General features: G+C 39.3%; 1 protein-coding gene and 1 long non-coding RNA gene across 2 annotated transcripts; one reads left to right on the plus strand and one right to left on the minus strand.

The window, feature by feature from the left end:
- Window positions 1-533: 533 nt before the first annotated feature.
- Window positions 534-6717, minus strand: LOC119877896. Its single transcript, XR_005384668.1, has 3 exons — window positions 6640-6717; window positions 4939-5149; window positions 534-933 (listed from the first exon to the last, which is right to left on the minus strand). It is a non-coding gene; the product is annotated as an uncharacterized LOC119877896 (long non-coding RNA).
- On the plus strand, window positions 1603-26128 carry DHRS9 (dehydrogenase/reductase 9). The gene is made up of 5 exons (XM_038584751.1): window positions 1603-1793; window positions 11163-11534; window positions 12748-13006; window positions 16644-16807; window positions 19655-26128. The coding sequence occupies exons 2-5, from the start codon at window positions 11222-11224 to the stop codon at window positions 19876-19878; spliced, it is 960 nt and encodes a 319-aa protein (XP_038440679.1). The 5' UTR covers window positions 1603-1793; window positions 11163-11221; the 3' UTR covers window positions 19879-26128.
- The last annotated feature ends 1345 nt before the right edge of the window (window positions 26129-27473 follow it).

The following is a 27473-nucleotide window of genomic DNA, read 5'->3' on the forward strand; positions in this document are numbered from 1 at the left end:
TGAGCAAGGAGCACTTTCACAGGTTGTGTTGCCTTGTTAAAGTAAGAATAGAATGAAAGGGAAAATTTCCTTAAAGAAAGAGCTAAATAGCTCTTAAGATGTGAATTTGAATGTAGAAATAGTTATAGTTCAGATAAGGCACTACTGACAAATGATTCCATTAACTGAACCCTTATGTGGAACCATCTGACAACGGGAGAAACAAACTAACTTTATAGCCTTTTCTTTGCCCCTTTCCCTTTCTCCTCCTCGATACCCAGGTGCCTATGACTCCCTCCATCTCTGAGTGACAATAACTTGCTCATAGGAAGGGTCCGATATTACTCATCTATACCTTTATTCTGAGTCAATGTATTACTTCTCTAAAAGATTTCTCTATTTGAGCCTTACTTTGACTTGCAGAATGTGAAGGGAAAGAAGTAAATGTGGCATATTTTTGGTTCCTACATCTTTACCCCTGTAAATTTCAGTCTTGGTTTTTAATTCTTTTGGAGAAAAAAGATCCTCATTTCATTTACAGCGTGATAGCTGTGTCTAAACTCTACCTAGACAGATACGGTCTCATCTCATTCACTCATCCCAGCTAAACCATAATAAGTTGCATTTTCAAAGAGAGAAGACGGAAGCTGGGAAATCTGAGACATATAGCAATAAATTAATATATAGCAATAAATTGATATAAAGGAAACTGAAAGTAAGCAATCAGTGGAGTTTGTACTTGGTTGTATGCCCAAAGGAGAGGTGGTAGCCTGGAAGGTGTACATATTAGCATTGTCTCTTCCTCTTCCCCACCTGCAGCCTCAGTGTTTCCCATTGCAGTCCCAAGATATGGCAGGTCGGTTGTGATCAACTCTGGAACAGACCAGCTCTGGGGAGGGAAGCGGGATCCTTTTCCATTCCAGACACCACTTCAGTAAGCTCTCCTTGTCATACCTTCAAATACAAATTAAGACTCATAAGTAAGCAGAGGACCACATGTCATTAAATTGTTTTCATCTCCTTGCTCATCAATGTTTAAAAAATGAGGGGCGCCTGGGTGGCTCAGTGGTTGAGCATCTGCCTTGGGCTCAGGGTGTGATCCCGGGGTCCTGGGATTTAGTCCCACATTGGGCTCCCTGCAAGGAGCCTGCTTCTCCCTCTGCCTGTGTCTCTGCCTCTCTCTGTGTGTCTCTCATGAATAAATAAATAAAATACTTTTTTAAAAAATGAGAAAGAGAATCCTTGAAGACAGATGTCCCCTACCTACTCTCTTAGGAGGGAAGGAGTACTAAATCAGCAAAGATATGTTAACAGGGAGAAAAAACCCAACCTAGACACTATGAAAGGTAATCATAATTCAAACTTAATTGATTAGAACAATGCACTGGACAGTTTCCAACATGCTTCCATATTACATTATTTCAACTGCTGAATTTGGTCAAGAGACTGCACTCAGAGTAGGAATGTTATTAATCATTGTTGAGTTCCTTCTGAAAGTTGTTGAACTTAATTTACTGAAGATACTACCAATTCCTTCAAAAACACATGACCCACGGCTTTTTGGCTCCATTCATGCACTGAAGAGAGATTTAATCATCAGCTAGTGTCACACTAGAGTGACTCAGAGTGAGGAGGGAACCTCAGACTCCTCAGACATGCATGTACTCAGAGCTTGACGGAAGCCCAGGAAATCTCCACCTCCAGAGGACGGTGTGGTCCGGTGGCTTAATCCTTCCTTCCTCAGCACAGCAGGCAGACTGCCCTCGGCCGCAGGTCTCCAACAGCTTCTCCAACTCCAGTGCATCTTCAGTAAGGTAACCAGTGACCGAATTCTATCACTTATCCTTCTGTTTCTCATGTCAGTCTCCAAACTCCCTTTGATTTTTCTCACTTTTGGAGAATTAGTCAAGTTGTTTTTCATGCTATAAAATAATAATAGTAATAATAATAATGTTTGAAGGCTGTGATGGACACTGAGTCCATCCTCTCATAAAAGTGATCCCAGTTGCCTGGATCCTTGCCTGGAACTCCCCCAGGTGTTTCTTTGAATGTTCTTTGACATCCTAGAGTTAAAATCAAATTTATATCTATTTATTGTCTCTGTGCCTCTTTGACACCATCTGCAAATCTTATAATTAACTGGAAACTGGATGGGGGAGGGGTTCCAAAAAGTTTCTTACTGGAGCAACAGATTTGCTACCAACTAGCTGTAGGTCGGATCTGTTTGTCTACCTGCTTTGCTAGTATTACCAGACATCACTTTAGGCGAATGCACGCATGCTCAGCAAAGTGAGTGAGAAAAACACCTTCTAGGTCAGAAGGAAGCAGGGTACTTCCTCACAATGCACATTTGATTCCTGGATACTAAAATGACAGCAATAAGCCTGTTTCAGATATTTACTCTGCATTTTATGATCACTGTGTTGGCATTTTACCTGGAAGACATTGGGCTTTCCTTCAAGTCCGAGTCTGTTTTCACTTTGATTCCCAAAATACAATGGGTAGTTCAATGGCTTCCCTGCCACTTAACCCTGGCAGCCCTTGTTAAAGGCTTTATGATTTAAATGGTGGCGTGGTGTGCTCCCTCAGTGGGTTGATTTTTAGCAGTTGGGGAAAAAGTTTAAATAAAACATATCTAAATTAAAAATCAACTTGGGTTTTTGAGATTTGAAAAGGGTGTCCAATTTTTAGAACAAATCCTAATATTTAAATACAAGAAAAAAATTGTTATATGTTTCATGAGGAAAGCGGGAAGTGGTCTTAAAACCCTTGTAACAAATGTTCTTAAGGTACAGACTAAAAACTCAGACCTTCCCATCTGCTCAAAGGTAACCGTGTATGAAAGAAATACACTGAAATGTTGAACATACTTTCTGCATCTATACATAATGTTGTCCCCAGATTCCAAGTTTTCTTTGTTTTTTTTTTAAGTTTTTTTTAAAGTGATCTCTATACCCAATGTGGGGCTTGAATTCATGACCCTAAGATCAAGAGTTGCATGCTCTTCCAACTGACCTAGCTGAGCACCTGTCTAAGCTTTCTTTGAAGCCTTGTAATGACAAGCAGCTATAATCATATACAATATATGCTCTCTTGAGTAAAGAGATCACGGTTTTAACAATAATTCTTAACCTGCTAATACTACCAGGAAGCATATTGGCAAAGTAATCAAGCTAAGGGGAACAGGGAATAATTCATTAATTAATAATTGTGGATATAATGGTTAATTATAATTTCAAAGCTTTGAGAGAAGGCAAAAGAAAATCAGAGGTGAGACAAATCCATCAGGTCTTCCCCATGTTAGACATGGCTGCCATACCTCTTCTAGGAGATTTTCTGAATGATTGAGTCTGCAGAGGAAGCACGCACTCCTCCATGCCTCACTGGTCCCACCATGGAAAGGACACTCTGGGTATTACAGGCCACCTCCCTCCCGGAGGAGGCAGGGCTCAAGGAAAATGTAACTGGTGGAGGAGCTTCTTCATTCCATCAAGTGATGGAACTTACTGTTTCCATAATGATGAATACCACCTCAATTATATCATTAGCAGCATCATTATTACTATTATTTTCATCAGACCCTCAAAGAAGCATTCGTGGTTTCATGTAAGCATATTTCATATAGGATCTCTTGGCTCCACTGAAAAAAATGTCCTTAGATTTCTGGGTGCCCAACTTGAACATATTTTTCAGAGAAATGTATTTATTCATTATATGAATTAGTTTGTGTCATTAGGTCAAACTATTTTTCTTAAAAGTGCAGCAGAAATCTGTGAAAGCTCACTTGAGTTAAAAAAAACAAACAAATAGAATTTCTTACTTCAATGAAAAAGCCAAAATAAAAAAGAATTCTGTGTAACTTAGCTAGGTTAACAATATTAAATATACTAAGGACATACATGTCGAGAATGCCACCGATATTAAGAAAGTCGTGCAAGAGAACTTCAAAAGGAAAATATTTGAGAAAACTACTACTAAATGCTATTTGATTTTTTTTTGTTGTTTTTTTTTGTTTTGTTTTGTTTTGTTTTTTTAAGAAACTACTTAGTTGTTGATTCAGCTTGGGCCACGATTGCAACAAATTGAAAGTAAATACAAATTCTACAAATTCCTATCAATCAGTGTGATTGCCTACCTTTAGTATTGCATCCTTGAACAAAGCCCTTCAGGGAGTTATGTGGAAATAAAATCAAGTTGCGTGGAGGAAGGAATTTAGAAAGAATTCCGTTTTTCTTATGAAAAGTAGAGCTCACAATGACATTGAGACATTGGAGACATTATTCTCGGTTCTTTTTGTTTGTTTTTAACTCTGTCATTCACTTTTAAAGGGCGGGGGAACATGAATAAGAGAAGTGAAATCAAAGGATCTTATTTTTGATTTTTTAGTAGGAAAAGAAACCCACGTATAGACAATTCAAAAAAAGCAGAAGTGAGAAAGGATGGTAATCGAGTTGCAATATTTTCCTACAGCTGCAAACACCGGTTTACACTTAAGCATTCTGCATAGTAAATGAAAGAGGCAATTAGTTCCCCTTTCTTGGTTCCTTTTGAATCTTTGTGACATGATCAAGGCTTTTGATCAAGTATTTTCATTCCTCCTATTACCTGATAATGCATCAATTTCTTTGCAGTTCTTTCTTCTCCTACTCCTTTGGGAGTTCAAAGATGAGAATTTTAGCTCTAGGCATTCTCTGGCTAATGACTTACTGTGTGATACCTACTCCACTTAGCTCACAGAAATATTTTGACAATTAAATGGGATAAATATTCCTTGAGTACTTTTCAAAAATTCCTGAAGTTCTCTAAATTGGAAGTATGAATATTATATTGCTATTATTATCCTTTTGTCTGATGATTCAGAGGGTTCAAAGACTAATCCAATTATCACTGGAACCCTGGGCTTAGAGTTGAAACTTTTTCCTCCTTCTCTTCCTTCTTTCCTTCACAGCATTTACTTACCTAATGCCAAGTATCATGTAAGTAGTGGTGGTTGTAGAGAAGTGTACGTATAGCCCAGACTCCCAGAGCTGAGTGGGAATGAAGGTGGCAGCGGAGCAGAGGATGAAAGGATGAACAGTCAAATTAAAGTGGCCTGAGTATCAGTCCCCAAAGCAGCACTACAATTCTCTCTTGAGCCAATTAACTTGTATTTCTGAAATTGTTTCTTTCTCTATAAAATGGAGATAATTTTACTGTAAGGCTTATGTAAGAAATATTTATAGACCCTAGTAGAGGGCTTAGAATACAGCAAGCTCTCAATAAACCATAGCAGTTACGACTGTCCCTTCTTGACCTGGTGATCTGGGAATCCCGAGTACCATGGTTTTCCTGGGGATGTATTCTGAATTCTGTAGAATCAACTGGCAACCCAGCAGAAGGGCTTCCCCAGAGGAACCTGTAGTGGCCCTAATGGAAAAGTCTTAGCCAGAATTTAGGCCTCATAAATGCTGTGAGTGCTAACTTGGTAATTTCTAAATTTGACTTTGTTCCCTGCCTCCTATCCTCCTGATGACAAAGAGGCACTTAATTCAAATCACAGAAACTAATGCTTACAGTAGCAGGATAGGAGTACTATTTCTAAGTAACAAAACTTTTCTGGTAAGGCCATAAGAAAATAAATAAATGAATTCTCATCAATGTGGCACTATCCTTAGTTCTTGAACTAATGACTGAGTTTTCAGAAAAGAACTTCTGATACTGTAAAGTTCTGGACCCCCAAGACAAGGAGGGTCTAGACCAGTGGTTCTCAACTGGGAGCAGTTCTGTCCCCCAGGGAACATCTGGCAATGTCTGGAGACATTTCCTGTTGTCACAACTGGGGAGGAGGTGTTCCTGGCATCCAGAGGGTAGAGGCCGGGGTGTGCTGCTAAACATCCTTTAATAAACAGGACAGACCCCACAACAAATGATTATTTTACCCCAAATAGCAAAAAGTACCAAGGGTGAGAAACCCATGCTGAAGTATGAGCAGGATCCTCATAACCGAATGTGACTGATCCCACCATAAGGATCTTCCTATGTGGTAGGCATTGGTCACTTTATTTTACCAGGTACTCTCCAATGGTGAAGTTATTATTTCCATTTTCCAGATAGGAAAATGGAGGCTAAGAAATTATAAATAATTTTCCCAAAGACCTCTGATGATCAAAGAGCTGGGACTGGATGTGCCTGATTCTGGGACCTGGGCTCTTAACCCCTGCCCTGCTGGTGTGTGTGTGTCCTCAGTCCTCACTTCCCACATTTATTTTTACTAGCCAAGTGACTAGTGTTTGTTGTGGCTTAGGAAAAATCTCCAGGCACAGTTCAGAGGACGTATACTTAGAGTCGCACCAGTCCTCATGCCCTGGGGTGTGGGGACTGCAGATCGGCTTTCCCTTACTCTGTCCTCAGCGTTGACAACACCACAGGCTCACAGCCACTGGATCCTAAGAGGACTGGTGTAGATGAAGTGCTCTTGCCTTGAACCAAGTGATGTGTACCCCTTGCTAAGCACTTTGTTATGAGATAACCTGGAAGACAAAGCAAATAAGCAAACAGCCCAAGCAACTAAGGTCAGTGCCCCTGAGTCTCTGAATTTTCGGGACCGAGGAGCCATGTGGAGGTGGCCAGGCTAGTGGAATATGGTTGAGGCAGCCATACTAGTTGCAGTCATTCATTTACCTCTTGGCGGTCAATGAACCAATCGGCCATCAATCAGCTTCTGTGTACAGGTCGCTTTCCCAGTAACTCTGACCAAAGGCTGCTGCTAGGAAACATGACAACACATGGAACCTTGGCTCAAATACGATTAGAGGTCAAAGGTATGCATGTGTTGATTTGTGACTGACTCAATCAAATGAACTTGAGGAAGGTGAACCTTAGGAATTGAAGAACCAGTATTTTTTGGACAGTAATATTTGGGGTAAGAACAGGGTATGCAAAACTCTAGCTCAAAGCTGGTAGTCCCCTGGTTTCAGGCTGTGGGCTGGGACACCAGCATCTGAGAGGACTCAGCCCAGAGGGATACCTAATAAAGACAACACATTTTAAAGGGAGCCCATCCTTAACAACTAAGAAGCTCCTCTCTGTCTCTAGGGATGGAGGAAGTAAGGGGGACGTGGAGGCCATGAGGAGGGAGGAGGGAGTCTGTTTTGGTTTGAATTTTTATTTTTCTCCAGTGGCTATGAAGGTGAACTTACCAAAGAGTGGAATTCCAAGGTCACTAAATCCTGAAGTGCTGGAGTTCTGACCTATTTTGTGCATGAAACCCCTTTGGGTCTACTGAAGCCTTTTCTTAGAAAAAAAAAAAAAAAGTTATATTTTCCCTTGCCAAATTTTTATGCTTTTATTTTGAAATGATTTCAAACTATGGGAAAGTTAAAAGAATAGTACAACCTGGAATCTTTAAATATTAACATTTCACCACCCTTGCATTGTCATTCTCTCGTTACATCCATATGTATGTGGGAGTTTTGTTGCTGCTGTTTTATTTTTAATTGAAGTGTTGTTGGTATACGATATGATGTTAGTTTCAGGCGTACAATATATACATTACAAAATGCTCATCATCTATCACCATACATACATTATTATTGACTATATTTCCTATGTTCTACTTTTTATCCCTGGGATTTATTTATTTCATAACTGGAAATTTGTACCTCTTAATCCCCTTCACCTATTTTGTCCATTCCCCCACCACCATCACTGCCCAGGCAACCACCTGTTCGTGGTTTGGCAATCACATCTTCCTTATCCATTCATCTATCAATGGACACTTAGGTTGCTTTCTTAATATGCTAATTAATTTATATAAATATTATTATATTTTCTTAACTTTGAGAATAAGCTGAAGACATAGTGCACTTAATCTTTAAATATTTCAGTGTGTATTTCCTAAAAAGTGAGACACTTTCTACATGGTCATGGTAAATTATAAAATTGGGAAATTAGTATTTATTGAGAATCCAATATTATTTATCAGATCAACAGATCTTACACAAGCTTCACAAGTTGACCAAATAATATTCTTTCTAGCCAAAGAAAAAAATAGTTTCCTGGTCCACTATCACATATTGCATTGAGTTGTCACATCTCTTTAGTCTCCATTTATCTGGAGCAGTCTTCAATCTTTCTTTTCCTTCATGACTTTGACATTTTTAAAGAGTATAGGCCATGTATTGTGTGAAATTGGAAGATTTGTCTCTATGCAGGCTTAACTTCCATTTATGTACTAAAGTGCTGCTGTGTCCTTCCCAGTGTACCATACCAGGAGGCACATGATGTTGGTTTGTCCCACAACTAGTGGTATTAATTTGTATCACTTGATTAAGGTGGTATCTCTCAGGCTTCTCCACTGTGAAATTATTATTGCTCTCTTTTTAATTAGTATGTATCTCATGGGGAGATTTTTTTGAGATTCTATAATTATTGGTTTTTTTTTAAGATTTTATTTATTTATTCATGAGAGACACAGAGAAAGAGGCAGAGACATAGGCAGAGGGAGAAGCAGACTCCATGCAGGAAGCCGGACATGGGACTTGATTCCAGGACTCCGGGATTACACCCCAAACCAAAGGCAGACACTCAACCCACTGAGCCCCCCACGCATCCCTAATTAGTTTCTTATCAGAATTTCACCTACTAGTTTTAGCATACATTGATTGTTCTTGCCTGATATAATTGCTACTATTATAGTTGCCAAAAGGTGATTTTCTAATTCCATCATTTCTTTTACATTTATTAGTTGGCATATTAATTCTTCTATAAAATGAGGCAAATAATATGCCCTCTCTAACTCAAAAGGCTGTGAAGAAAATCAAATGAGATCTATATGTAAAAGTGCAGTGTAGAATGCTTCACAAATAAACTGCTCTTTTACTATAACTCCTCTTATGCTTGCCACCAACAAAATATGATGACATAGAAAGTTTCTACTCTCTGATCTCAGAAACATTAAGCCCCATGAACATTTACCGTTTTCAGAAAATTCCATGAGATTTTTTTTAAAGATTTTATTTATTTATTCATGAGAGACACAGAGAGAGAGGCAGAGACATAGGCAGAGGGAGAAGCAGGCTCCATGCAGGAAGCCGGACATGGGACTTGATTCCAGGACTCCGGGATTACGCCCTGAGCCAAAGGCAGACGCTCAACCACTGAACCACTCAGGTGTCCCTCCATGAGATTTTAATCGCAGTGAAAGCTATAGAATTCATTCAGAAAACATATTCAACACTTAATTACTCAATTATTCAATTTATTGAGGCCATATCTAAACAAAACACTACACTGATTTTATAAATATGAAATTTCCTTAAAAATGACTAAACATGAAATTTCACAAGAGGTAGTTATACCAACACCTCACCTCAAAAGTATACATTTTTAAATGTATTTATATATTTGTAAAGGGAAAATTCTACTACATGGACATTAATTTGCCACAAATCAATAATTCCTACACAGGAAATATTTGGGAAACAATACCAAATTATTAAGCCACGATTGTCTAAAAACTTGACTGCTTTAGAAGTAGGCACAGCTATATCAAAAGAATCAACCAGTTTGCTCAAACCTACCATATTTGAATATTTAAGTCTGACTTAATTTTATCAATGGACAGTTCTTTCTTTAGTTCTAGATCTTGTACCAGGAAGAAAGATGAAAGCCCAAAATTTCCTTGAGAAGTGAAGAAGATATATTACATTGAGTTGTTTTTTATCTGGAATAATCTATTCCTTATAAAGCAGTACACATGAGTGTACATGAGTGTGTGTGTATAATTCAATCTGTGTGTATGTTTATATTCCTTATTAGGGAAAGAAATATTTACATAAAAAGGAAAAAAACTGGAAGAAAATGTACCAAAAATATTAAGAGTCAAACATGATAATCATTAGTTTGTTCTTTAATTTTTTCTGTATTTGCCAATTTTTTTACCATGAGCATAAGTTACTTCTATAAGCAGAAAAAAATGAATAATTTTTTAAAATATTTTATTTATTTATTCATGAGAGACACACAGAGAAAGAGGCAGAGACATAGGCAGAGGGAGAAACAGGCTCCCCATGGGAGCCTGATGCAGGACTCGATCCCAGAACCCTGGGATCATACCCTGAGCTATAGGCAGACACTCAACCATCCTAACACTTACTTTTAATCCAAAAACAACTGTGATATTTCTAAATTGATACAGTAAGGCTACCTGAAATGATGCATTCTTTTAATTTAGGAAAAGATAAAAAGGTAATAAATGCTGAGGGAAAAGACAAGTGACAGTCTCCTAAGGAAAGGAAAAGGAAGCCCTCCATCTGTTTGATTTCAAGCTCTAGCCTGCTTCTAGCCCTGAAAAATTAGTTAGCCAAGTCATTCTGCTAAACTTACAGTCAAAGTCTCATGATTTTCCAGAAAGAATTTGCTTTTCTTAGTCCTATGTCATGTGATTCTTTTTCTCACAGAAAGCTAGTATCCAAAGAGAATAGAATCTGAGGCTTCTTGATTTTCTCTGGGATGCTGTGCCTACAGGCATCATCCCTCAGTCTACCCATTCATCTCCCCCTCTCTCCACGAACTCTCTGGTGGCTGTGCACTTGCATATTCTCTGAATAAAGTTCTGATGGTCTCAGAGTTGGGTTGAAGAATGGCTGTGGCTGTGCACTTGCATATTCTCTGAATAAAGTTCTGATGGTCTCAGAGTTGGGTTGAAGAATGACAATAGCCCATTGAAAATAAGAAAATGGAAACCAACTTGGAAATATTTTCATAGGGCAACTACTTTGCCTGATGGTGTAAAAATAATTAAGGATCTAATCAATCAATTAGAATTGAACATTTTCTAATAGATTTTCCTAATTCTACTCTTGAATTTCATGAAGTAGCAAGAGATAAGATTTTACCATGACAGCCCATGTTTTAGATGGGTGAATTCATACATGAGATTACTGTCACGTCAACCCAATTACTAGTGTCAGCTTTGTCATGGGACCCTCTCTTCTGTTTACTTTCTCTATCACTTGGTTAGTTTTTGTGTTACTTTAGAGGAATGGTTTAGCACTTAAATGGCCATTTTTCCAACAAAATAATAATAATTTTTTAACTATTTATTCACTCAAATGCATTAAAATATCTGAAGTTCATCAATATTGGGCTATAGTGCCTTAATGGTTCTAATTTGAATTTTCTTTCTAATTTTGAACACTCAGGTCACTGTCTTCTTTTATTGTTCAAGAAAGAAGAGTCCCTATCATATACAGGAAAAAGAATGTTCTTTTGGGTGTTAGCCCTCCTAATCCTTTGTGGTTTTCTATGGAATTATAAAAGACAACTAAAGATTGCAGACATCACTGATAAGTACATTTTCATTACTGGGTGTGACACGGGCTTTGGAAATTTAGCAGCCAGAACTTTTGATAAAAAAGGATTTCATGTAATAGCTGCCTGTCTGACTGAATCAGAATCAACAGCTCTAAAAGCAGAAACCTCAGAAAGGCTTCATACTGTGCTTCTGGATGTAACTGACCCAGAAAATGTCAAGAGGACTGCCCAGTGGGTGAAAAATCAAGTTGGGGAAAAAGGTGAGTGATATGGGAGTGGGAAGAATGGAGGGGGTGTTGTGAAGTAGCTCTAGCTAAATAAAATGTGTTTGGATTTTAAATGGCCTTTCAAGAAAATGTCTCCAAAATACCAGCTATGGTACTGGAGAATATTGGAAAAATCTTGGGATAGAGCCCTCAACGGTTTCAAGTTGCAAGCTCCCTGTTTGCACGAGAGACACAGCCCACGTTATCCTCAGTCATACGTCCCAGTAGGCAAATTTAGAACTGAGTTGGAGGTTTTGACTTTTCCTGCTCTTCTCTCATGAAATTCTGGTTTAACCAAATTCACAGCAAAGGAACTTGGGACTAAAAGCTTCAGGAGATCATGGAAACAATCCCCAAATTGCCATGTGGATACCTGGGACCCACTTCTCACTATAAAATCATTCCATAACTCTTACATTTTCTATGGAAAAAAATAGAAAATAACCTGAAAATCTGAGTAAAGGTGTTTAATAGACTAGCAGTAGTATAGTGGCAGACTAGTAAGCCACTGGACCTCATTCTGCATCAGCTTATGCTAAGATGGCATCATTCCAAACTAGAGGACTTTTCTTGGCTTGAATGAAGTTTGAAATATTCTCATTAATGAAGATGTCAGAATCCAAAAAAGAAATAAACAAATGTATGTGATTTTTCTCTATCACATCTTCATCATACAGTTGAGACTCAACTGCTCAAAAGCAATGGTTTAATAATGCTCCAGACCATTGTTAATGCTTGAAGTCCAAAAGTTAACAATATTAAATGTTTTCCATCATAAAATAAAACAGTTAATGACTAGATTTTTTTTTCACCAAAAACAGATGTGAAGTCGATTGATATTGCTCTTTGTAAATAAATAATCTCTGGTTTTGTGATCTAGCAAGTGGGAAAAATAGACCAATTTACTCTGCATCTAAGATGAAAAAGCAAAAGACTCATTCAGACAATGTCAGTATTTTACATTCAGAACCAGAAATAGAGTTTCTGTGAGATTGGCTTCCAGTAACAGAGCTTCAACTATTTCAATTTAGCCTCCTACCTTCTCTGAGAGTAGTTACTTCCCAAAACTATAAAGCATTTCAAAGCAAGAATGTGGTTAGAAGGAGGAAATGGCACAGTTGTGTAAAGCAGGGGCTGTACTTCCATCAAAGATGCTCATATAAGTGTCATCTTCTATCATGCTTCCTTTCTTTCCTCTCTATTCTAGGTCTCTGGGGTCTGATCAACAATGCAGGTGTTCTCGGTGTGCTGGCTCCCACCGACTGGCTGACAGTGGAGGACTACAGAGAACCTATTGAAGTGAACTTGTTTGGACTCATCAGTGTAACACTAAATTTGCTTCCCTTGGTCAAAAAAGCTCGAGGAAGGATTATCAATGTCTCCAGCATTGGAGGTCGGCTTGCAATTAGTGGAGGGGGCTATACTCCCTCAAAATATGCAGTAGAAGGCTTCAATGACAGCTTAAGGTAAATCAAATATTGACTTGTTAGGAAATAATAGCTGCTAATGCTTACTGAATGTTTATTATGTACTAGACACTCTATTTATTGCTTAAAATTATTCCCAACTTGATTTTTTTTTAAGATTTTGTTTATTTATTCATGAGAGACACACAGAGAGGCAGAGACATAGGCAGAGGGAGAATCCCAGACTCAATCCCAGGACTTGATCCCAGGAGCAGGACTTGATCCCAGGAGCTCAGGATCACAACCTGAGCCAAAGGCAGATGCTCAACCACTGAGTCACCCAGGTGCCCCAAATTATTCCCAATTTGTAGACAAAACCACTGAAAGAAAGATTAAGTAATTAACTTGCCCAGTGTCACCCAGCTGGTAAGTGGTACAATTGAGATTTGAACTTAAGTCTATTTAAGTCTTTTTTCACTTTTTGCATTAATGCATGATGCTGACAGAGATGGTGAATTTATATTCAACAGGTCAGTTTGTTAAATAGTCAGGGGATCATATAGAGAGACTAAATTAGGGTAGATCTCTCCATTGGTATAACTGTCACTTGCAGACACAATAATACCATCTTATTTAAACCCTCAGTAGAAAATTATCTGGTAAAGTAAATGTAATTATCACAAAATAATGACTCAGCTATGCTGCATTTTCCCCCCTTTTGTTCCAAGTTCCAGACCCAAATTTCTATATATTTCAGACACTACAGCTAAATGGATAACTTTCCCATCCCCACCCCACCCCAAGGGCAAAAAATAGTTTTTCTCTGATGCTTCCATTTCCAAAAAAAATCAGAATAGAAATTTACTAATCATAGATGAAAATTTTGCTCCCACAAAAAAGCACTGACCACGACTTTCTGCTGTGTGTTATCAAAGAACTCCAGAGCTCAAAACAAAGGACCTATTTAGCAAACAAAGGCCCTAACTCAATGCCCCCAAGCATGAATTTCTCTGGGTTTATAACATTTGGGGTTTTGGGGGCTTCCTGAATCTATAGGTTTATGTCTTTTGATGAGCTGTTGTTTCTTCATTTTTTTCTGCAATCTATTCTTTCTCTTCTTCGGAGGCTCTATTACACAAATGTTAGACCTTCAGTTTTGTCCCACAGATTCCTAAGGTTCTGTTCACTTTCTCATTTTTCTCTCTGTTATGCAGATTGGAAAATTTCCAATGATCTACCTTCAAACTCACTAACTTTCCTCCATCACCACTGTGCTATTGAATCCAACCAAGAAATATTTTATTTTGGTTATTGTATTTTTCTAGTGTAAAATTTTCATTAGGTTCTTCTTTGTCTTTTCTTTTTCTGGGAAGCGTTCTAACTTTCTAACTTTCCATTCACTTCAAAAGTATTTTCCTTTGTATTTGAAGCATTTTTATAATAGCTGCCTTAAAGACTTTGATAATTACAACATCTGTATCCATTGGCATGAACATCGGCCACTGTCTTTTCCCATGTGAATTGAGATTTTCCAGTTCTTTTTTATGCTGAATATTTAGAATGATATGAGACTATGGGTCTCATTTAAGTCTTATGGAGAAGATTGATATTTTTGTTTTATTTTATTTTTAAAAATATTTTATTTATTTATTTATTTGAGAGAGAGAAAGAGAGCACACATGAGCTGGGGGGAGGGGTGGAAGGAGGGGCTGAGCCAGGAGCCTGATGTGGGGCTTGATCCCAGGACCCTGAAATCATGGCCTGAGCTGAAGGCAGATGCTTCCCTGACTGAGCCACCCAGGCACCCCAATATTTTTGTTTTAGCAAACAATTGGTGAGGTTGTGTTTAGGTTATGACTGCTAACTGTCATTCTGTTTACTTTGATATTTCAAGGTTTGCTTGATTTTTAAAGACTTTATGGTGCTATGGTGCTATTCAGATTTGTTCTGCAGATGTATCACACAGTGGCCAGTTGGGGATGTGGAACAGGGCTGTCCCAGAGCTTGCTTCTTTAAGTCAGATCCACACATGCATGCGTGCAGTGCATAAACAATACTATGGCATCACTTTCCTGAGCACCTCTCTCTCTGATCTTTCCGATTCTCTCTCGTTTCCTGGGACTGCCCTCCAGCTAGAAGCTACCCCATTCTGCCAACTACTTCCCACATGTGTGCTGGGTACAGCGTCACATCATGGGAGGAGAGAGGGAGATGAAAAGCAACAGGATTTCTTCCCACCTTCTTGGAGATTAATTACCACTTTTAAAAAGGGAATTAACTGAAGGACTTGCATGTTTGCCATGCAGCTAAATATACCATGCCTGAAATTACTCAGTAAAATATGCGGTTGTTGTGGTGGTGGTTTTCTTCTAAATCATGGAACTGGTATTGGAAATGGTACTGTGCCTGCAGGCCACAGTCCAGTGGTGGCTCCAGACTTTCTATACATAGGAGTGGTCCAACTGGGTGAGGGCTGGGGTTATTTAAAGTTATTTGCCCAGCAAGCATACTGGTTTCATATGGTTTGCCTTACCTGGTAAGCTTAGTTGGGTGACTTAAAGCCATTTGTCCCTAGGCTATATGTTATTTCTTGAGTGGATAGGGAGACAAAATTTCCCAAATACTTTCCAAAACCCAAAGAAACTCAGAAGATAGGTGAGTAAAGTAAATTAAGTTGTAAAATAGCTTTAAAAAATTTTAATGCAGGCAGCCTGGGTGGCTCAGCCGTTTAGTGCCACCTTCAGCTTGGGGTGTGATCCTGGAGACCCAGGATCGAGTCCCACATCAGGCTCCCCACATGGAGATTGCTTCTCCTTCTGCCTGTGTCTCTGTGTCTCTCATGAATAAATAAATAAAATCTTTAAAAAAAAAATAAAGAAATAAAAAATTTTAATGCAAACGACATACTTTTCAAAATCTTTCGGCACCAAGCTAATTTGCATTTTCAGTAAGATACACTGCAAACTAAATAATAGGTATGTTGCTAAAGGCAGAACCTAAGATAAATCACATTTTAAGTTCATTGGTAGAGTTCTTTAAAAATCTTATGACAAAGGCTTATATAAAGTGAGTAATTACTTCCTTATATATTCTAGGTGGAAATATACATTAAATATAGGAAATAATTATTTATATAATTGTTTGCAATTCTTTGTTTTGCTTTTAAAGGGGGGGGCACCATGATTCCCCTAAAACTTTACTGCCCAATAAATCAGTAAACCACATGATGAAAGAGCTTGCTGAGCAGCATAGGGAGCAGGTTAGCCACATCAGAGATTGTCACACTGTGTCCTTCAGCCTATCCTCATTTGTGCCACAATCTCCTCACATTCCTAAGATGGAGGTAAACTTGTCCATCCAGGCCAATCATTACTCCATTTCCCCATAATGTACATTGCCTACTGAGAGGAAATCTGTCCTTAACCCAACTACTTGTCAATTTAATGAGAGAGTATGGCTTAGTGGGGAGCACTAGACTAGAAGTGGGTCTGTCCCTTTCCCATTCTGCCACTAAACCAGCCTTCACACCCTGAATGTCAACTTCCTCACTGCAAACTGAGAGTGTAGAACAAGATATTCCTTTCCAACCCACCCAATTCTGTGATACCATGAAAAAAAGTCATAAGAAAATAATCACCCAAATAGCAAACATTCTCCAAACAAACTTGGATTAAACATCAATACATTCTTTTCACAGGCGGGACATGAAAGCTTTTGGTGTGCACGTTTCATGTATCGAACCAGGATTATTCAAGACAGGATTATCAGATCCAATAAAAGCCACTGAGAAAAAACTTGCCATTTGGAAGCACCTGTCTCCTGATATCAAACAACAGTATGGAGAAAGTTACATTGAAAAAAGTAAGTCTCTGGAAGGACGCAGGGTTCCTCTGGCATTTATTGTCATAGGCAACCTGGAGACTCAAATATAAACGAAAAAATAGGGGCACCTGGGTGGCTTTATTGGTTAAGTCTGCCTTTGGCTCAGGTCATGATCTCAGGGTCCTGGGATCGAGCCTCACATCAGGCTGTGTGCTGAGCACAGAGTCTGCTGGTTCTTCTCCCTTTGCCCCTCCTACTGTTCATGTTCTCTCTCTCTCTCTTTCTCAAATAAGTAAATAAAATCTTTTTAAAAATTAAAGAAATAAGGTTCTTATAATAATATACCAATAGGGATTTTAGATATGGATCAGAGATCCTTATTAACTCCAGTGCCATCTCTTACTTCAAGTGTTTATAAACATTTACTGAGCATTTACCAAATGACAAATTCTATACTAAACACCTTATGAATTCTACTATTTCCTTCTCAAAAGAACCATAGGAGTAGTGAGCAGAGGCTTAGAAAAGTAAATGTTCTACCCAAAGCTATATACCTCCTCCTGGTCATGCCCAGATTAGAGTTCACAGTCTTCACCTCTACACAAGCCTCCTCTTTTTTGGTAAACACCAACCACTCACTCAACATTGTTCAAGGATTTATGGAGGTTACAAAATATAAGGACTCTGACCCTTAACAAGCTTACAGTCTAGTGGACAAGAAAGAGTAACCAAGTGAGATTATAAAGCAATGAGATGTGCAGCATGCCAGCAAACTGATCCTGTACTTCTTAGACAGAACCCAACAGCCCAGATAGGGTGCTAGATAGTACAGTCTCTAATTGCCCAAGGAATTCAGAACTGGATGAAAGCATTGCTGGTCAAGTGGCCTTTGAGTAAGGCCTAAAGGACAGGAAGGAATTATTTGGGTGGAAGGTCTCCAGAACAGGAATGCATGAGGGGTGGAGACGGAAGGAGAAGTAACATAAGTCAGATTGAGTCAGGGATGGAGAAATAATAGATAGAGTATGACTAACATACAGAGAACACTTACTATGTACTTGTCACCGTTCTAAGTGCTTTACATAGACTGTCTCATTTAAAATGCCCAGATAAACCCTAAGAAGTGGATATGACCTGAGTTTTATAGAAACGGAGGCACAGAGAAATAACTTGCCCATTGTTGCAATTAGTAAGTGGAGGAGCTAGATTTGAACCCAGACAGCCTGACTTTGCCTTTTATTCTTGGGTCCAGCACTATAAGGTGAACAAGGCATTAAGAAGCTGGTGGAACTTCCTGTACCAGGGCTCCACCTCCACCTCAATTTCCTGGTCCTGTGAAAAGCTTAGTCAACATTCCTCAAACACTTACTGAGCTCCTGCTTTAAGCCAAACAGGGCCCCACCTAACTTGGTGTCATTCTAACCTCAAAACTCCTCTTCATCAGCGGGTTTTGTAAGACAGCCAACTGTGGCAAAGTTCAAGGCCGGGAGTTTTTGAGGTGGAGCCAAAATCCAAGTCAGGTCCACCCAGGGAGGTTTTTAGAATGACAGACTCCCTCAGCCATCCAACCCCATTACACACACATACACACACACACACACATGCGCACGCGCACACACACAGATACACATACATCAATGAGAACACTGACAAACCTCCCAGTGCTATGTCACTAGATGCTGAGAATCCCTGCCATTAAATACTCTGTTTCTTACTCATTACTGACTTTGAAGATTCTTAGTAGGTTCAGAAACAAAATCCCTCATTTAAAAGAGTTTTCTCTGTTTGATAATTGACATTGATACTTTCTAAATGCCCATGAATATGTCATCAACCTGCATCTCAAAATTATTTTTGACTTGGCTGCTAGCTCAGGTGTCCTCTCTCAGAAGTACCAAAAGTCTTTGAGCCCAATTTTGCGCTAGTTGTTTTTATTAGTTTTCCAACTTGGACATCAGCCAGACTCAGTTCCAAAGCAGACCACTTATTTAAGTTCACCTGTCATTTCCCAGGCTATGGTTGTAAGAGTTTAAAATAGTCACTAAGATTTATTAGGTAATCACAATTAGGTTCTTTGAGCAATTTGTGGCTACTGGGGCCTGAAGTTGAAAGGGAGATTTGAAATCATAGATTTTCTCTTGAGAAGACACAACCCAGGTATGTTTTAAGAGCACAAGAGGAATGCTCCAAGCCATTATCAATCTTCTGATAAAATACCTGCCTCTTTAAAGCTATCGTAGCTTATTACTCAAGCATTTCATCTGCCTGATAACACAGATATGTTTAACTTTCTGAGTCAAGACTTTGGGGGATGATTCCCTCTTTATTCACTGAATAAGAGGCACATGGTATGTGAGTGCACGCATGCACACACATGCACAAGCACACATGCAATCCACATTTCCTATAAATCCTTAAATCCTTAAAATAAATTTGAAATCAAACCCATAACTTCCTGGGCTCAGGGGCCTCATAGACTTAATAAAGTATCTTTCCCTCGCTGCTTTAAAGTAGTGCTTCTCAAAGTTTGGTCCTGGGAACAGCACCGGTCAGTATCAACTGGAAACTTGATAGAAATGCAAATTATTGGGTGCCACTTCACACCTCCTGGGTCAGAAGCTAGTGGTGGGATCCAGCAATTGGGCTTTAACAAGCCCTCTAGGAGATTCTGCTGCCCACTCAAGTTTGAGAGCCAGTGGTCTAACGAAAGCACTGCTGCATCCTTTTGGGAGAAATAGATAGAAACCCACCACAAGGGGCCTCCACTTATAATGGCAAATTCAAAATAAATTTCCGCATGCGTATTCGCCCCTTTACACCCTGGCCTCACACACTCCTTTTCCCCTTCTTCCAAAGAGTAAATGTATTATTTGTCTCCTTCTGCAGGTCTAGACAAACTGAAAGACACTACTTCCTTTGTGAACGTGGACCTCTCCCTGGTGGTGGAGTGCATGGACCACGCTCTCACAAGTCTCTTCCCTAAGACCCGTTATGCTGCTGGAAGAGATGCCAAGACCTTCTGGATTCCTCTGTCTCACATGCCAGCAGTTTTGCAAGACTTTCTATTGTTGAAACAGAAAGTAGAGCTGGCTAATCCCAAAGCCGTATGACACAGCTGACAACAAATGCCTGCCCCCGGGCTATGAGATTGGCTGCTTTCAAAGACACATCTCCTTTTTGGTCTCATTCCTTACCTAATCCGACCTGGACTTGTTTAAATCATGCTTCTTTTGATCAATGAAGGGGTCCCACCAACACCAGGAATGTCCCAGGGTCCCTTTTTAAGCCTTCTTTGAAAAGAAAAGCGGTGATGACCTATCACAAAGAAGGGCCAGGATGGCACCTGCCCAATATTTAGGCTTTGCCTGCTTAGTACGATGTAAGGGAAATTGAAAGCCTTACCCATCCAAAATGATCTCTACCACCACCAGCCGCATGTTTCTAGCCCCCACCCCTTGAACTCCAGAATGTTAATTATTGGTCCCATATCAAAATGTTCAGAGATAACTAGAACACTGTCATGTGGATTGGATGTGTCATTTTGCTGAAAAGAAGACTTTGAAGGACTGGAACTCAGTTTTGCAAGCTGTGGTAGGTCAGGAGAAGGAAGGGTGAGGAAGCATTATGTGACAGGTACAAATTAAGGGGGGCAGAGAAACAGTAGGTAGGATTGCAAGTAGGAGGGTAGGAAAAGAGCAGAAGGACAGAGGACTGAAAAGAAGAAACCAGTATGGAAGTGGATGGAGTGGGATTCCAAGACAAGCCTGCCTGTTCTAGAGGGAGCCGTGGAGGGTGAACAGTCTATTCAAAGTCACTGTGAACACTGAGGCCTACACAGCTGTCTTTGGAAAGCTGGTAACAGCAGAGTAACCAGTCATTCTAAGGGAGAAAAAGGTGGGGTATTTATGTTGACTATGGTGATTGTAAATACAAGACCCAGAATATCTGAAACAACTTACACCCAAGATGGTTGGAGATCCTCCATTTGATGTGTCTCTGAAGCCCCATGAAGATATAGAGCTAAATTAAGACTCTCTTTGACCTACAGTTACTGTGACAGCAGGTCTGCTCCTTGCTCACAACCATGGTCCTAAATTGGACTGACCCTGGCTCATCTCCTCCAAAAATAAGTTCTCTAAACGGATGCTTCCCAGATGCCAGCACCCAGTATCACTCACTTAGGTTGGTTGAAGATTTGTGTGAAAAGGCCTGAAGTGCCAAAATTCAGTATTTGTAGCTAAATAATATAGAGTGAAAGAGCCAGGAAAATGACAGAGTGTACACACACACACACACACACACACGCTTATTATGAAGAAAATACTTAATATCTGCTTCATAAAACAATACTTATTTGAAGATATCAGTAATTCTTCTATTCATTTTTATTCGCCTTTCTGGAAACATCTGTTTGTGAGATAATTTCCACCTTTCACATTTACAGCATATTAATGACTTTGAAAAAAACAAATTTCCAATGGTGTCGGTCCACCTGGACATAATGTTATTATTTTAGGGGAAAATACACTCATTTTTATTACATGAAAATGAAGAAAATAACAGCAAGAATCAGAATTCTCAGGCAAAGTTATCTAAACTCTTGTCACTTCCTACCCATGAAGTCCTCTCCATCTTGGCCCTAGCTCCAGAGACGGCTCACCTTAGATCTCTGATTTCTTCTTTTTGCAATTAACCACCTGTGGGGTAGGGACCCCTTGCACAGCTTGTCCTTGTTGCTGAAGTTCATCAGGATTGTTTGCTGGGCCTCTTCCTTCTCACCTTGAACTCCCAGATCCTGGCTTCGTTTCACTGTTTTAAAAATGTCTGGCCTGGTGTTCCCTGATCTTGACATCTGCGGCTGCCAAGGCTTTTAAAATCTGCAGGAACCTGCTTTGCTGAATTTCAAACCATTCCAGTTGTGTTCTTGGGTCTTCCTAAAGGTGTTATTTCCTTTATTTTACCTAGACCTCCGTTCTTTGCTCATTTCTCCAAGTAACTACAATTGGCAAATTCCTGTTTCACTCCATCCAAAAGTATTCTACTTAAACGAATGCTCCCAAATATGGTACCATCTCAAAATAAAACCAAGTATATTCACCGAAGCAATATTTAAAGCTTTTTTAACTAAATGAGAAGACAGCAGAATATAAAGGTATCGTCTCAACAGAAGCACAAGACCTGGAAGAGAGGGAGGGAGAGAGGAAGGAAGGGACATCGGAAGGTCACTGCACCATGAGTCTGGAGCATGGCTGCCTAGACTCCTCGCCATCTTGCTGTCACTTCTGATATTCTCTGTGCTCTTGGGAACATATCATATTTTTATCTATACTACTTGGGCATATCTACTGGGCATTCTATTCTGCAAGTCCTAGCCTACAGGAAGGAACGACATGGTCCCTTCCTTCATAGAGCTTGGTATAATCCAAAGGTGGAGGTTACCACTCAGGATGCCTTAGAAGAACTTCTCCAAGAATCTACGGCCAAGATAAATTGAGATGTTGTCTTTCTACCACCTCTCGGTTATGAGATCTTTCCTCACTTCGTTTGGAGGCACCAGGAGAACCTTTCAGACTTTTCCTCTGATCTGATCTAAAAATCCCACTATGTCCTATGTAGCTCTATCTGGATATCCACAAGGTATTCAAATCTAGAGTTTCCATCTCCTCACCCCCCTACCCTTTCCCAGGCAAACACCAACTACTATCAATTTGATCCCCTAAGGAGATATCACAAGTCTACTCCTTTTTATCTCCAGTGCAATCATCTGTTAAGAATTTCATCATCTCTTAGCTCAATGATAGCATATTTACCCTTGTATGCCTTCAATGATTTCTCCTCACTGCAGTCAGAATTGTTCAAAATCCAGATTTGATTATTCTACTCATCTCCCCACCACTGCTTTCTTAAACCCTTCAATGTGTCCCATTGCATTTTGGCTAAGGACCAGAATGCATAACATAAATGATGTTGCCCCAGCACTCCTCATCAGCCTCATTTTAGGTTATTCTGAGGTTAGCCCCCTCAGAGCCCTTGCCCATGCTCTTGCCTAGAACGTTTCCATCTTACCTGCTTATCTAGTTTCCTCATCCTGTAGATCTCAGCCACTTCCTCAGGGAAACCTATACAGTTCCAAATTCTGACCAGTCTTTGTATCCCACCCAGGTTTCTGTTTCTGTCTTGTACAGGGCACTTATCATAGTCTATAATCACATATTTGTGTGGTTCGTTAGTTAATATAGGTCTCCCCAACAAGACTTTAAGTTCCATGAATTAAGGAGCCATGATGCTTTGCTTATCTTTCTATTCCCTTACCTAGCACATTGCTGGCACACAGACCACTATTCAAAAATATTAATTGAGTGAATTTAGAAATTAGCCTCTATGAGCCTTTCCAACTAGGGGGTAATCTATCACTTAAGATAGGGCTTGCCAATCCCATTAATTGTGCTATCAAAAAAGCAGTTCGATTAGAATCCTGTAACTTCCTTAAACCTTTGACTACTTCCATGAGGGCTCCCTACTTCTGGTTCTTCTGTAAGCCTCCCTTCAGAAACTAGTTGCCATGGTGACTTCTCATGATCAGTGGTCCAGAGACACTGTGAACGAACCTCTGTCCATGTCGAGTCTTTCTGGGCTCAGTGGTCACAGAACAGGGAGCATCAGGAACAATTTCATCCACTTCTCCACCTATAGGCACTATGTACGCAAGCCATCCAGACTAAAGAAAACCACTTCAGTTTAAAATCTCTCCAGGGGCACCAGGGTGGCTCAGTTGGTTAAGCATCTGACTCTTGATTTCAGCTCAGGTCATGATCTCAGGGTTATGAGGTCAGACTATGTTCTGGGCATGCAGCCTGCTTAAGATTCTCTCTCTGCCCCTTTCCTCCTCTAAAAAATGAAATGAAATGAGGTGAAATGTAATGAAATAAAATAAAATCTTTCCAGGAACTCCATAACTTCCTTGGGCAACCCCGCTAATATTCAATAAGGAAAATTGCCAGGCACTTCTAAGAAAAATGACCAATTTTGGCTTTCTTCTCTATTAAAATCCCAATAAGTTTCAGGAATGTGAGAGATCAGAGTCCCATCAGTATGGAGGAAATGACTAAACAGTCTCAAATGGAAAGGCTTTTAATATCTAGAAATTATTTGTAACAATCTAATCTAAGCCACAGTTTATAAGGATAATGCTGGTCAACAGTTTCATGAATTTTTGGCTGTTAAAAAATAAGACAATTCTGTTGATATTCATAATACTGACATTCTTCCTCAACTCTGTGACTCATTTTCAAAAAGAAAATATGAACAATTTCCATCCTACTATATATACGAGGCACTAAAATAACCAGGGCTCTAGTGCAGATTCTAGTTTAGCCAAATCTCCAAGCTCTTTTTGCACACTGCACCTGCCTGAGAAAGAATCAGATCACAGCTCTTGCCTGATTAGTCCCTAGAAATAAGCAGCACTCTGGCCTGAAATAGGTCAGGCAAGGTAACATAGCAATCTGTCACATTCTACAATGAGCAACTGCCCTGAACAGTTCCATTTCAGTTTCTTTTGAGAAACTGGACTTGGAAAGGGTTCCACTCCAGATACATAGCATAAGCCCTAGGAAAGACCATTCAGTCCCACGCTGGGTGGAGATGGTGGGGCTGGTACAATTGCTTTCAGCCATCTGGGTCTGTTTTTCCCTCTTAGATATGGCAGCTAGAACTTGAGTATGAAGCCACCCAATGAGTGGTGGAGCCTGAGATATGGATTAGTAACCCAAGCAATCTCACAGGTATAATAAGAAAATAGTATCAATGGTTATTTAATACTTAGTACACATCAGGTTCTCTATGCATTTGGACATTGCACAAATGATTTAATCTAACCCTTACCATATCTCAGGTATATTTTGTGGTTGTAACTATTGTTTATTTATTTTTAATGTGGTAAGAATACTTCATATGGGATCCACTCTGTTAAATGAAGTGTACAATACAGTATTATAAAGTATAGGCACAATGTTGTACAGTAGAGCCCTAGAACTTAATCATTTTGCATAAATGAAATTTTGTACTGGTTGAACAGCAACTCCCCATTTGCCCCCAGTCCCTGGAAACCACCATCCTACTCTTTCCTTTTATGACTTTGACTATTGTCTATACCTCATGTAGAAGGAATCATGCAGTATTTGTCCTATGACTGGCCTACTTCATCTAGCATAACATCCCCCACATTCATCCATGTTGTCACGTACGGGAGGATTACCTACTTTTTAGTGCTAAAACATATTCCATTGTAGGTGTATACCACCTTTGTTGATTTGTCTGTTGGTAGACATTTAGATTGTTTCCACATCTGGGCTATTGTGAATAGTGCTGCAATGAATGTGGGAGTGCAAATACCTCTTTCAGATCCTGATTTTAATTCTTTTGGATAAAGACCCAGAAGTGAGATTGTTTGATCATATATTTCTTTTTTTAGCTTTTTGAGGACCCACCATGCTGTTGTCTGCGACAGCTGCTCCATTTTGTTTTCCTTCCAACAATACACAAGAGTCTCAATTTCTCCACATCCTCACCAATGCTTACTTTTTCCTTTCTTGGTAATAGTCATCCTAATGAGTATAAGTTGATATCTCATTGTAATTTTGACTTGCATTATTTGATCATTGGTCATGAGTGATGTGGAGAATCTTTTTGTTTACCTGTGGCCTATTTGGATATCTTCTTTGGAGAAACATCTATTCAAGGCCTTTGCCCATTTTTTAATCAGGTTATTTGTTTTTGGTTATTGAGGTGAAGAAGCTCCTTATATATTTTGGATATTAGATATGTTTCTTTAGAGATGGAGAAATGAAGCCACTAGAGAGGTGGGCAGTGTGTCCAAACTTATACTGTTAATAAGTATGGGACAGGGTTCAAACCTGGGCCGTCTAATGCGAGAGCTCACACACAGAACCACTGTGCTCCACTATATGGAAACTATCTTAAAGACTGCTTTTCTAAACCTTTATATGGGCCTGTAAAAATAACGTTACTAAATTAATCTAACATGAGTCTTGCCAAGGCAATAATATTATGCATAAGAATGATGCCTATTTTGAGCATATATATAGACTCTTTTTTCCCCCTCTATTCTAATTTTAAATTTTTCTCATGATAAAAATGACAAAAGCATTTATACATCATTTTTTCAGGTCCTTGAAGTTTTCTACCTAAATTCCTAGATTTTCTTTCTTTCCTTCTTTGTTTTCTTTTTTGTTGTTATTGATTTTATTTATTTATTGTTCATATTGTTAGTTGTTTTGAGAATTTATATGTTATCAGCTTTTGCTAATTTCAATAAAGGCCTTAGACCATCTGTCTTGACCCAAGACCAACTCTTTGATTCTTTAAGCTTTTAGGATCAAAAAAAAAAAAAGGAAAAAGGACAGAGGACCAGAATCTCACAAATACTATTTCCCTATAGTTGTATTTTTGTCAATGCAGAGACCTGAAGTTGAAAGTGCCATAGGGAGGTATTGGGGTGGACTGTCCCAGTCACCATGGCTAGCGCTAGCCCTGGAAATACTAATGAGAGAAAGGAGAGGATCTTAGCTGGACTGGGGTCAGGGCCTTCCAGTGCTAACACACTGCGATGCAAGGTAATACTGTAGGTAGCCAAACATTCCAACTTGATTGGAAGAGGACATGGAGCCTAGTATGTTTCAAGAGATGTTTCCACTAACAACATTCCCAGTATGACAAATTTCTGCCCCAATACCACTGAAGAATGATAAGATCACCACATCCTGATTACCTTGTTGATCAGCTCTAGTTAATAGAATGTTCTTTATTATTTTTGAGCCAAAATCTGTCAGTAGAGAAAAGAGAAGGGAGAAAGGGCCATCAGTTCTGTAACCATCATGATAATAACAGTTCATGTTCACTGAACCTTTAAAATGAGCCAGCATTCACTCAGAGTACTGTCCATGTATTTTCTAATGTCCTTACAACTTTTACACAACATGTACTTTTACTGTCTCATTTCACAAATGAGGAGCCTAATAGCCAAGATTCATTCAACTCTAATAATCTATAATTCCTAAATTCTCCCTAAGTCCCTAAAATATGAGCTCCCAAGAAAAAAATAAAAGAAGAAAAGCAAAGTTAGTAGATTTTAAAACTTAAAATGCTTTCTTAAAGTCTTTCTGGAACTCCACAGCCATCCTAAGTGAAATTAGGATACTAAATTTCTGAGTGCTGAAAGCATAAGGCAAACCTCCTGGCCAGTGATCCCTAGGCTCCTTCTCTATGTTCTTAAGCCCTTGAGAGAAATGATTGGTGAGGGTCTGCAGGCTCTTCTCATTTTTCTACACACTCTCCACCCCTAGCTGCTAACATCTTTCTAAAAACAGGGCTTTTCTTCATGAGCAAAATACAAGCAGTTATCTCCATACTTTACAAACTCCAGTACTCATTCTGAATGAGATAAACATAAGTATCTGGTCAGGAAACTCTCCAAGTACTCCAGTCTTGTGTGGGCTCCCTCCCCACACTGGCCACTCTTTCACTTCCAAAGTAGAATTGAATCTGATCTGAGTTCTGTCCCTGAGAGGAGCACTTTTTATCACTGATTTAGATGAAGACACAGAGGCAGATTTATTAGCCCACCAGGGGAATACCTAAGAAGATAGAATCTGGGTTTAAAATCTGAATTCTAACCATGGGCTAA

Source organism: Canis lupus, chromosome 36 (genome assembly GCF_011100685.1).
Source record: "Canis lupus familiaris isolate Mischka breed German Shepherd chromosome 36, alternate assembly UU_Cfam_GSD_1.0, whole genome shotgun sequence".
In the NCBI taxonomy this organism is placed as follows: domain Eukaryota; kingdom Metazoa; phylum Chordata; class Mammalia; order Carnivora; family Canidae; genus Canis; species Canis lupus.